A 12,901-nucleotide genomic window follows, 5' to 3' on the forward strand; every position below is an offset into this window, starting at 1 on the left:
CAGTCCGCAGCTGGTACAATGAGGAATTACTGTCTGGTTGAGGAGCATGCATGTGTCGCTCTGGTTCAATGGCCAACGTTGTGGTCACCAGTCAGAGTCACTGCAGTAATGACTGATCTCTTTTACTGTCAAAATGATGGACTGAATAATTTTTTTTGTCTAAGGCTTTCTTTACAGATGAATATAGCAGAGATCATCCACAGGATCTGGAAAAGCTGAATAGACTCAAAGATCTAATTGCTTGGCAGGTAACTTCTTACTGACAGCAGTCATCTGAGCCTTCCTCAGCTATTCCTTTGGTCTGCTCTTTTCTATCAGGAGAACATAGCATTTAGATGACTCATTTTTACCATTATTTTTTTTTGGGGGGGTGGGTAGTGGGGTGGGCAAAGGTGTGTTGGTTGGTTGGTTGGGGTTTTTTACTGTTTCCCTGAAGCGCAGGGAAGGGTAGAAGAATGAGGTTCTTGTTACAGATTTTTCTGCCTAGTTCTGTGATGAGTTCATTGAGTTTTTTGAAAATGGATTCATAGTAAAAGACTCTCTCTTAGGCTATATGTTACGTTTCAGAGTATATATAGTTGTAAAAGAACTATCTATCTATTGCCCTCTTTAGATATTAGTAGTAGGAACAATGACTTCAGTTCTTTCAATTTTAATGTGCGTAACAGGAAGCATGTATTACTGACCCATTAAGATCACTGCTGGAATCTCACAGCTATGACTCCTCACCCTCTGATGTGGCACGTGATTGATAATACATTCTTGGGGATCTAAGTGATCCTGTCCTTCAGGTTTTTGAAAATCTGTGCCTAAACTGGAGAAATGGCTTAATTAAAAGAATCGCATCATATTTCCTGAGGAGTGTCATTATTATAGGGTCAGTTGTTCGATGAAATGCTGCCAAGAGTCAGGGGTGTTACCCGTAAATCTCTTTATGTCTCAGGGAAAGCAGTAGGCCAAAAAAGCACTTTGTAGAACACATTGTTTGGAGTGGCTCGTCAAAAGCCACATATTGTGGGCTACATTTATAGTTAAAAGGGACAGGATTTCAAACCTAGGTTGTATTCCTGGAGGCAAACCAGGGCATGACAAAAGTCATAAGCCTTCATGAATTTCTGAGGAAACAAACAGTTGCAAATGTTAGAAATTCTCTTCGGAAGCAGTTTTCCTAGAAGTGGGTGTTCCTTGGCTTCTGTTTGTTTGTGGGGTTGAATTTTTACATGAGAAACAGAGTGCTAGTTGCTCTCAGAAGTTACATTCATGCTCAGTGAACCTACAAGATTGCTGCTACCTGCCTTTTGTGTCACAAATAGCATGGAAGGCCATTAGGAAATATTTGTAAGCTATATCTCCAGGTGAAAACTGAATATTCTGCCTATACTAGCAGCACCAAGGTTATTTGTTGTCTTGGTTTGGTTTAGGTAATTTATATTTCTATTTATTATTTTCTGCTTATTATTTATACATGTATAATTACATAACCAATAATATATATATATATATATATATAAAAAACCAATAACATATATCACCAATCCTGCAGGAACCCTTTTGCCCTCAAAGAGGAAAATCCATCTATAGGAGGTGGTAGCAGAAAACCCCCTCTATTTTTTACTGAGATTCAAGGGAAAATGACTCTCTTTATTGACCTAAGCGTTTGTCATGATAATGGAAGAAAAACATGACCTTAGAAATCATCAATTCTATTTGCATTATCTAGTCCAAATAGAAATTATTACTATCTATATTTGTATTGATGCTTGTCAATTTATACCAGTGCTGAGAGGGCTGGAGCAGCTCTGCCCTGGAGCCAGGCTGGGAGAGCTGGGCTTATTCAGCCTGGAGAAGAGAAGGCTCCCAAGAGACTTTAGAGCAGCTCCCAGTCCCTAAAGGGGCTACAAGAACCCTGGAGAGGGGCTTGGGACAAGGGCCTGCAGGGACAGGCCAAGGGGAATGGCTTTAACCTGCCAGAGGGGAGACTGAGATGAGCTCTTAGGCAGAAGCTCTTCCTTGTGAGGGTGCTGAGGCACTGGCACAGGGTGCCCAGAGAAGCTGTGGCTGCCCCATCCCTGGCAGTGTTCAAGGCCAGGTTGGACACAGGGGTTTGGAGCAAGCTGCTCCAGTGGAAGGTGTCCCTGCCTGTGGCAGGGGTTGGGACTGGATGAGCTTTAAAGGTGCCTTTGAACCCAAACTGCTCTATGGTTCTATGATTTATCTGTGTTTCATAGATTAGAAACAACAAGACTTAACCATTTATTCCTCTCAGCCTTTAAAATGAATCTTAAAATGGTTTTAATGGTTTTGTTTTTGTTTTTTTTTTTTTGCTTTTCTTAATGTTTCTGAAGATTCTTCCTGTTTCATTTTGATTGATCTCAGTTTGATTATTGGTTTGAGTTACCAACCTTTACAGCTTCTTCTGTATCATCGCCCACCGCAGGCTCTGTATATGGTTGCTTTCTGAGCATCTGAAGTACTCAGAGGATTTACTGGTATAAGTTGATCGTAACACCGTAAGGTGGTAATTTATATCTATGCCTGCAAATCCCTCAAAAGAGGACAAACAGATCTGTCTGTAATAGATGGGCTTTAATATCATGTTTTTAAAAGTTATATTGAAATTGGCCTTCCATTAAGTAGGATCAAGTCAGCGGTGGACTGATGTTTACAGCATTATTTATGGGGTCAGAACACCAAAAGGAAGCATGGAATCTAAATGGATTTTACAGAAAAAGCTCCAAACATGAATGCAAAATAGCTATCCTAAAGGATGAGCAGCAAAACCAAAAAGCACAGGGGTAGGACTGAGCACAGTCAGTCTGGACACTGCAAGCTGCCTCTGTTCGTGGCTTGAGTTGTTCATTGTTGTACTGAATATTTCTTGACATGTGGGGAGAACAGAGGAAGTCTGCAGCATAAAATTGAGGAGAAAGGAAGAGGTCCCCTTCAGTAACCAGACATTCACATACTGAATTGTTGCAGCATTTGTCAAAGTGATCACATGAGGAAGCCCCAAAAGATTGATTGGAACCTTTCCCTTAAGCTTGCTTAATCCTCCATTTGAAAGAAAAGGGTATGAAACCACCTGCCTGGAATCCATTTGGATATCTTTTCATCCCTACCTTCTTTCTTGTAAACTATGGCAGGCACCTTCAGAAGCAGGTGGGATAGAAGTCTAAGAATGTTTTTAAAGGCTCACATAGTGTGTTTAATATCATAAGGGATTAACATTAAAGCACACAAGAGAGACAGAACAGTCACTATGAGGCAGCGAGCATGCCTCAAAAACTTACTGAGCAAGCTCATTCTTGAAGAGTCCTTCCCTTCTCTTGCTGCTAGAAGCTGAGATCAACTGGCAAATCTATCTGCCAATCACAGGAAGAGTGTTGCAGTTGACTTAGCAGATACTTTAAGCGGAGCCAGAGGGGTTGTCAGATACTGTTTAATATTCTCACTTCCTCTTTTTTTATCCCCCTACTTAAGATACCTTTCCTTGGGGCTGGAATTAAAATTCATGAAAGAAGAGTTTCTGATAATCTTCGTCCTTTCCATGACCGTATGGAGGAATGTTTCAAGCATTTAAAAGTTAAAGTGGAAAAGCAATATGGAGCCAGAGAATTGGTATTGTTCTCCTTTTAACCTCTTCTGCAATTTCTCTTTATATTTATCTCTTCTGCAAAATTCTCTTTATTCTCTTAATACACATCTTGCTGCTCTACACAAAAACACATACTAAACTTCTGCTGGTGGGTTTTCTTGTAATCTGAAGGTAGCTGGACCTGAGTTCCATAGTCAAAGAGTTAATTCAATTCTCTCATGTATCTGGAAGACTTGGAGTATTTTATTATGTCTATTAAAATTACAATTCTTTACTGCCTTCTATGGAAGAAAAAGTAAATTTTCATGTTTCTTCTCTTTGTAAGTTTTCTTAGTGGTTTAGGGCTTTGATCTACAATTGATGTCTCCCTGTGCTAGCCACTTCCAGCTGTGCTGTGAAGTAAACCCTATCATGTGGATAATACTATAAATATTAGTTGACACCAAGCTGAAATATATGGGAATTGAAGGATAACTTCCAAACGCAAACTCTCCAGACAATTCGTCAATAAAATAGTCTAGCTGAGCTTGTGCAGGCTAGCAAGAATGATGTTGGCTGCTTTTTGTGATTAAACAACAGTTGCCTTGGAAAGTATTTTATGTTGTTGCTTTCATGTTGATGATTTTATAAAAGTATTTCTTTCTTCTGTTTTAAGGGAAAAAGTAGCAAGTTTCTAACCTAAATTTTGGATGTGTCCCTGTCCATGGCAGGGGGGTTGCAACTCGATGATCTTAAGGTCCTTTCCAACCCTAACTATTCTATATATTGTGCTGTGTTACAAAGCATGAAAATGATGAAAATGCTATATATTTATCTGAGTGTTTTTCCTATTTTTAGTCCCATGCCACCATCCTTGCAATAATAAAGAGGTTGTAATCTACATCTAGCAATATTGCTAATGCTTGAACCCTTCAGCACCCTTACAGATCAGCACTTCAGCAAAAGCAACCTATTTATAAGTTTCCAAGAGCAGAAAATGTTCTTTGCGAGTGTCACTGCTGCCCTTTTGCCATGTCTGAGACTCTCTGGTGGCTAGCCTGAACTTTTTCACTACCAGAAAAGAAAAATACCCAACCAAGTTGTGCAGCTATTGTGTTTCTATCACAAGATTCCAGACATTCAAAGGATGAGCAGCATGTAAACTCATTGCATGCAAACTCTGCAAAACACTTGAAAGTAATTCTTGAAATAACAAATGTTTCCCAGTCTTCTGCTAGATGGTGAGAAATGACAACAGAAGCAAAGCATTTGGGAATTTGGCACATGAAATTATACATGGATTTTTAATATTTTCTGGACAATCAGAACAAACCCCCATACTTTTGATATGAAATGTTTTTTGAAGCTGTTCATATCCTGTTTATAGGATAGAAACTGAAGGAGGTTGGAAAATTAGTTTGTGATTTGCACGCATGGGTAAATTCTCCAAAGCCTGTCTCATATCCCGACACTGATGAGCTAACTCGAGGGAGATGTGCCCACCCAGGAAACACCCAAACACAAAAACAGAGAAAAGCTAACTGCACTCTACAAATTTAGACCCAAGAAGTCACCCCTGAAAAGAAAGAAAACAGTTCTAGAATTAGCCAAGAAACGTGACGGTTGTCCTCATCTTACTAACAAGAGTAACAGGAAGATGTCTGGAATTAAGTCAGATTGTTTCAGTTAATTTTGTATCAGGCTGCTAAGTTTAATAAGCTTTAATTAAGCTTAATATTTCCAATGTGACAGCTAAATCTTCTTCAAGAAGATCTGGAGTGGTATCTCCTTTTTCTCCTTCCACTGCAGAACATACATACACTCTTCAACCTTTGCAGAGGGAGTTGGTGCTGCTTGTATGGATATGTGGTGACATGCAGAGGAGTCCTGTTCTTCTCTGGCTGCTAGGGCAATATTAATTTTGTCCAAATTTGTAAACATCTAATTTTAAAAAGCCACATTAACATATAGAGATGGCAGAACCTGTTGTGTTGGAGACAGAGCATGTTTACCATCTTGGAACAAGGACTAGCTAAATCCATTTACCCAAGCAAGTATGTTAATGGTGCCCCAGGTCTGACTGAAATAAGATCAGCAGACACTGTTTCTCTTAATTTCTTTTTCAAAGCATGCAGTTTATTATGTCATTTGTAGTTTCTTTAACTACTCACTGTGTCATCAAGTTTGGGAGGTCTTAAGAGCGTATTCAGACAGAATATAATTAATGATAGCAAGTAAGTTCTTTCATGACAAATGTGTTAAAACGTCTGTACTATCATCAAGACCTAGTGACGAGGGATGAAGTGAGGTTCACACCAAGTTGTGTGATAGAATGTGGTTCTCTTTTCCATCCTGCAGCCAGACTTTGATGACAAGAAAGTAGGACGGCCGAGGTCGATGCTGAGATCCTATCGCCAGTTGTCAGTTATTTCACTGTCTTCCATGAATTCAGACTGCAGTACTCCAAACAAAACTACTTCAGAAAGGTTGGTTATGAATACAATACACATCTTCTTTCAGTCCTGTTTTTAAGCAGTTTTATGGGATGAAACTAAAAGATATTTTAAAAAAGGCATTCAAGGATAAAGACCATTAACAGTCTCTTCAGATTATGCCAAAATTATTTTTAACTGTAGCTATCACTTCCTCCAGGCTTAGAGCCTCCGTATTGCAACCTTAATACACAAAATATACTCAACTCTCACTGAAAAACTGGCATTTCATTTTCAGAAGACAAGTGTTTTAAAATCTAAGTGACATTTCAAAAAATAAGAAAGCCTATAAAAAGAAACTGCAAGTTTCTTTTTCTACAGCTTTTAATTTAATGAGCATCTTTTTGCTTGTCAAAATTAGAGAGGAAAAGGACATCCTTCACAAAATTACTGGTAAGGAGGTGGAACGTTTTAGTAAAGCCTGCAGTGATGTGATGTTTGCCTAATCTGCTTGTTTAACTGCAGCACTGGGAAACACAAAGGTTGAGAGGACAGTTATAGGTATACTGAGTAGATTTTTCACTCAGAAATTGTTTTATTTGCTTCATAAATTATCGTTTGGGCACATTGAACTTCTTCCCAGCTAAATGTAAAATGGATCTTGCTGAGCAGTTTTTCATTGTGATTTTTTTCAAACATCTGAACTCCTTTTGTGATTACTTCACTTTTTAGAAGTCCAAAGGTGTATGCCTCTAACTTGGAGTGCTCCTTTTTAAGATACCCCTCTGTTCTGGCATGTTTTATGGTCAGTTTGTTGTTTAACACTACTTCAGTTTTCTGAGCTGCCTAACAAGGATGTGTAGTATCACATATTATGAGAGGCCCCAGGCTCCTATTCCTGCCCCTCAGCTTCTACTCAAGTAGGGTGTAGCACACAGCCATGATTTGTGTCACATCTGCCAGCCCCAGGTCCCTAGGAAAGCAAGACACCTCTTATGGAACCAGGCAGCTGAATCATGAGACTATTTTCAATTCTTATGATGCTAATTTATTTCTAGGAAGCGCAGGTCAATAGATTCACCAGGCTGCTTCATTTATCAATTTTTATGTTGTAAAATAAGTTCAGGAGGGGAGTAAAGTAAGTTCAGAGGGTGTAAAGCCAGCACCAATTTAATACCTGTTTGGGGTTTTTTTAATTAAAAATGGCGTAATTTTTGAAATTATAAAATTAGAGGGAGAGGAGGGAGATTTTGGGTTTGTTGAGGTTTTTTTTTAATCAATTATATGTTTTGTTGCTCAGTCTGGTGAAATAAACAGGAGAATGCATTTAAAACATGACAATAAATACTATGTTCAACTGTTTTCAACAACTAAAAGAGCATGTCAGCACCATCATCACTGCACTTAAACTTGCCATATGAGCTCTTAACTCTGTTTAGTCTAGTTCTTAAGCTAATGCACAAACCTTTAAAAAGGGATTTGAACTCATGTTAATATTTTGCATTCTTTGCAAGATTTTAAGACAAGGTCATACCCCCTGAAGGTATTTCCTTTGTATCTACAGTTGCCAGCTGAAGTACATCATATACATTTTGCCAACAGTTTGCAAGGCTGCATAGAAAGTCAAAGGAAAGGATGACCCGCATTTATATTTCATGGGGAAATGACATCAGAATGCCAGTGGCTTTTAAAATATCACTCAGCAACTTGTACTTTCTTCTTTTCCTCCTGCAGCTTTGATCTGGAGGTAGTGCTACCAAAGCAAGGGAAAGCAGAACCGGAGGAGACTGCTCTGCAAATTAATCCTCACCCTGAAGTCAAGAGGAGAAAGTCCAAAAAAAGAACAAAGAGAAGCAGTGTGGTGTTTGCTGATGAGAAGACAGCACCTGATATCTCTATGTCTGACATGAAATGTGTATGTTACTGACTTACAGTAGTATTTAATATTCTATAAAAAAGAAGACACTACTGCTTTGCACGGGAAAATAAATAAACCCACATAAAACTCTGCCATAAAGGGAAATATGCAGGATGCAGAGATGGTCTGCCCTGCTATGAATGAAACCTGTGAGGTGCTGAGGAAGAAACAAATCAGGGCAAAAATCAGAACATCTCCTCTTGCTTATGATGACAGATACTAAAGCCCTGAAGTTGCAAATTTTGAAGCTCCGTTAGCTTAAACTGGGGTACTGCGCTGGGCAGGTTCAGCCAGCAGAGAGGCAACTGCCTGTGCTGCCATTTCATGGCACCTCTGCAGTCAGGGCTGTTCGGGAAGTGATGAGCCCTGTACATTTTGTACCTTGTTATGGAACATGCATCTGTTAGGAAACTGCAAGCTTGCAAATAGTGTTCCTCAAACAGTGCCAGACTGAAGTTTGGAATCACTGGCATCTCTCGCTCCACAGATCATCTGGGTGCTTTTATTGCACTGCTAGATCATTAAAATGACTTATGTAATGGACAGTAACAATTTTGAAAGGTGTCCTCTTGCTGTAGAAGCCCTATCGAAATTAAATTGTCTGGCAACAAGAGATTGTTCAGCTCCATGGGGAGAGCATAAGTCATTTGATAAAAAAAAAATTGTAGGAATCATCAAAGGCAAAGTGAATTCAGTAGAAAGCTAAGATTCTTTTGGGGAACAAGGAGAAGCTTATGGAGGTTGTCTTACACTACATGTCCTCAGACAAAAGAGAGCTATATAGCACAGTCATGCTTTGAGAAGCGTTAATATCCAAAACCAAGCAACACCTTTGTCTTGTGATTATATTAGGTAACACACACCTTGCTGTGGGAATCTCAGTGCTTACTGAGTCACAGGATTTTCTTTTGCTTCAGAAAAAAGGTGACAATCTTGCAGCAGCCAAGCAGTCTATGGAATTGCAATAGTCAGAAATGTATTCAAGACTTCATTTTCCTTTGCAGATCACAGCCAGAGCTGGCTGATGGCATTATTCCACAGATATGATAGGAATATAATATATAAATCATCTCCCAAATCATGACATATTTTTAGCTAGTATAAAATATTTGATCTAATTTGGTCTAATGCTTTTAGTTACTTTTAGTTTACTCTGCAAACAATCCCAAAAAGGACTTGGGTTAGGCATAATAGTTTGGATTTTAGTTATTTTCTTTTATGCTTTTCACAAAATCCTGTTTTGCTTGCATCTTTGTTGCTGACATCTCAGTTCATCGTTAATGGACTTTGGGGTTTTTATTGGTTTTCTTTATTAAACAGGTGTTGAGGAAATACGAGTTCATGAGTGACACCAACCTCTCAGAGCATGCAGTGGCACCTCAGAAAACCTCTGTCCTCAAGCAGATGAGTTCTGTCAGTCGTTCTATGCCAGTTATCCCAGGTAAGCTGCTTACAGTAGGATGAGAGTTCCGCACTTCTTTGTTGCTGTGTTAAGGAAACAGCAATAAAGGATTTGGCACAGGTAGTGCTGTCTGTGGCTCCATGCCTCTGAGATGGACATTACAGTGTGTATTGTGCATGTGGGCCTGGACTGCTGCTGCTGCCACTGCTTGTTGACACTGTGCTGCCCAGTTCCAAAAGCATTGCTACTGCCACTGTGCTGCCCAGCTCTAAAAGCACTGCTTTTAGAGCTCCAAATTTGGCTTTGTTGTATAGTGTGGGCATTCTCCCTGCCTTGAAAGAGGAAAGGTCTTTTCATCTTCCTTACTCCTCACAGCAGAGGGCAGCGTTTGAAACGGGAAAAGAAGCTCTGTGCTTTGGCAGATGAATATCCCCAGAGGCTGCCCCATAGTAGGGTTTCAGCTTCTGCTTTGAATGTTAGAGAAGAAGCCTCATAAGCCTTCCTCACAGGAAGAGGAAATAAAAATAGCATAAGGTAACTGCCCATTAGAAAGACTGACAATTGCATGACAGAGAAGGGGAAAGTGTAACTGAAAGTGGATCTCATTTCCAGGCCAGGGTGTGTAAAGAAAATGTGCCCCATTTCCATGCTCTTTACCCCCTACTTTTTCCATAGCATATCTCATTTCTTATCTTGCACTTCCTCTATCCCTCTCATTGTCCCTATCATTCCAGATGCCTTTAACAGACGTTTAGCACAACACAACAGATTGTCACAGCCCACTTCTTTTTCATGTATTTATCTATTTTTAATTCTTGGACCAAATCGGTTCATTTTTTCACTATTCAATTTTCATGTAATGAAGTTTAGTGCTTCCCCACTAAACTTACTAAGTAAGCTTACTTACTTTTCTGTTCTAAGGATTTAGTTACAATGAAGATATCTAAATTCTTTCTAGCCATGGCAGTAGCTCATTATTTTGAATTCTGCTTTGTCTTACACTCTGACTGTCCTGTTTTGATTTTGTTTTGTTCAACCAATATGTTTCTGTTCTAAGGATTAACTCTGACCGCTGGCCCTGTGGCACCTGACGAAACAATTGCATCACACAGATTGAGTCAACCAGTGTTTCCTTCCACCTCAGATGGTGACAAGAAAACCTTAAAAAAAAAGAAAGTGAACCAGTTGTTTAAAACAATGGTAAGTTGTGTGTGCTTATGGGGGAAGGAGAAAGTGTTGCCTCTTCAGGAATTCTAGGCTGTGAAAATTAAGTAATTTTAAAATAACAGAAGATTATATGTCAAACTCTTCTTTTCCCCTCCTTGCTCTCGTCAGAGGGAGGAGTGGAAGCTCTGTGGGGATGCAAACCTTTGCCTCTGGTTGCACTTGCTGGAGTACGAGGGTACATCTTCAGGTGTTTTGAAAAGCAGGCTCCGATGTGCAGTTCTGCTTCGGGACCACAAGAGGTCTCATGCGACCTACTCATTTATTCGGATTTGCTTTTGGTAACGTTTATTAGCAGCAGAGGAAAGCGATTGTTTCTTGTTCGATTTAATCATATGGGGCAATTAGCACAGGCAGCTGAGTAAGGTAAGCATAGCATATGTGGCAAGACATGCACAGTGTGGTCAATCTCCGATGGCAGAGATGCTGCTTTCGAAGTAGAATTTAGCTTATGCTGGAACAGTTAATGCTGCTCCATACAGGTTGCCTTCCTTTGAAGCAGGAAACCTTTCACTCATTTCTGTGGAAACTTCCCACAATTAAAACAAGTGATTAATGCATTGTATGAAAGCAAATGATGTGTATTCAGTGCAGATATTAAGATTAAAATGTTAAAAGGTTTTCCTGTTCTTTCAGGTAGTGAGTGACACAATGCAGGTGCAGGTAGCTACTGATAGGCATGCTGCATAAGCATTCTGTGACACCTACAATGTTTGACATATCAACTTTGCTGATCTTTCAAAGCTAAAGTTAATTTTGTTTTGTTTTAGGTTTTTTTACTTTGTTTTGGTTTTTTTTTTCTGGTGGATAGGTTTCTTTGTCATCTGTTAGTTTCTGCAGTTGTTCTGGGACAATTGAGCAACATGTAGGAAAATCTGCATTTAGGTGTGTTCATAATAGTATTTTCCTGGTAGGAACAAAATTAACCCATTAATTTGAAGTCTGTAGGATTTCACTTTATTCAGTTTACCACATGCTTGTTCTTTTCAGACCCAGGAGTAACAGCTTTTCAGTGTGATCTCATCCAGTCTCATTTAAACCTAAATAGGATATAAAATGAGAAGGACAAAATGTCCCTTTTTGTAAGTCTGAAAAAGGACTGAAATTCACTTGTATAGTGCTTCACAGCACAAGTAGAATCATGTGGGCAGGTATAAACACAGGTTTAAGGCTTTGTGGAATGGAGAAATTAATTAAAAATGTCCAGGATTTGATCAAAATAATCTTCAGCCACAGCTTAAGGCCACAAGCTAGTAATTAATATATATATTAATATACAATCTGAATCTAATGCAGCAGTCATTTTAACATAAGGCACTCTGTTCCTCTTGTTTTCCAGCGCATTTCCAGAGTTCTAGAAGATGGAAAGCAGTCTGTAGAGCATCATTTCAAATATTCATCTACAGATCTGTGATTGAGTCTGTTACAAGACCACTTCTCAACTGAAAATTCTTATCTATACATACACTTCCTAAAGTGCCAGCTACTCTAAAGAAAGATAACATAGATGGCTGATAAAAAATAGGAATGACACTATTAATAGGCTCCAATAAGTGACTTGTGATACATATACAGGAATAACATTTGAAGAAAATACAACAGATGTGCCCACCAGGACATGCAACAGAAGTTCACTGAGCCTGTGGGCATAGAGGTCAAAGGACATTGTGTGTTTCCTAATGACAAAACTTACTCCTCAGAAGAAAGATGTATTAAAAGGCCACCTACAGTGCTTGCTGTATAATGTAAGTCAGATCATGTTCTTTTCAAAGAGGACAGAAGTTATCATTTTTTGTAGCTGGTACAGACACATTCCAGCTATCTTTTAACTATTACTGGCTGAGTAGTCAAGGCAACAGATGGCTCAGCACAAAATAGCCACTGACAATGTACTCTGTGTCCGGATTTACAGTCCTTGGATCCCTCTGCTGCTCCCAACACACTGCTCTGTATCCTCAGTCTTTCTCAGGGTGATGTCTGTGACTCTGACACCATATGCCTGAGTTATTTTCAGAACAGTGGCTATCATGTTGAAAACATGGGCAGAAGTTTATTTACACATGTATGAGTTGCTATTACATCCAGCAGCATGATAAACAAAAGCTGGTTTTTTGTCTGTTCATCAATAAAATGTTAAAATTTTATTTGCCTTGAACCTTTCTCCCTGAAGTCTCTAGATATCATCAATAGAAGGTAATAGTTTCTTACTGACAGCAAATGGAATTCTGTGAGTCCAAGTCTTCTGCTCTCAAAATTGATTTTCTGTGTCTCTCCAACTCATGAGGTGGAGTTGGAGGATGGTCTCTTGTTGGCATAAAGCTACACAGCACTGCACATCAGCACCTGAGGAT

The 12,901-nt window shown here is 39.2% G+C and overlaps 1 protein-coding gene across 1 annotated transcript in view; it reads left to right on the top strand.

Annotated features, from left to right (window-relative positions):
• Nucleotides 1-12,694, top strand: part of DOCK2 (dedicator of cytokinesis 2) — a 166,280-nt gene extending 153,586 nt beyond the window's left edge. Inside the window, exons 46-52 of the mRNA XM_065690729.1 lie at nucleotides 165-248; nucleotides 3,481-3,618; nucleotides 5,933-6,060; nucleotides 7,741-7,921; nucleotides 9,245-9,365; nucleotides 10,384-10,526; nucleotides 11,890-12,694. Of these exons, the coding sequence (XP_065546801.1) occupies nucleotides 165-248; nucleotides 3,481-3,618; nucleotides 5,933-6,060; nucleotides 7,741-7,921; nucleotides 9,245-9,365; nucleotides 10,384-10,526; nucleotides 11,890-11,964 (870 nt within the window). The 3' untranslated portion in view covers nucleotides 11,965-12,694. The remainder of the gene's footprint in view (nucleotides 1-164; nucleotides 249-3,480; nucleotides 3,619-5,932; nucleotides 6,061-7,740; nucleotides 7,922-9,244; nucleotides 9,366-10,383; nucleotides 10,527-11,889) is intronic.
• Nucleotides 12,695-12,901: the final 207 nt, after the last annotated feature.

The sequence above is a fragment of the Lathamus discolor genome, chromosome 10 (assembly GCF_037157495.1).
Source record: "Lathamus discolor isolate bLatDis1 chromosome 10, bLatDis1.hap1, whole genome shotgun sequence".
Taxonomy (NCBI): domain Eukaryota; kingdom Metazoa; phylum Chordata; class Aves; order Psittaciformes; family Psittacidae; genus Lathamus; species Lathamus discolor.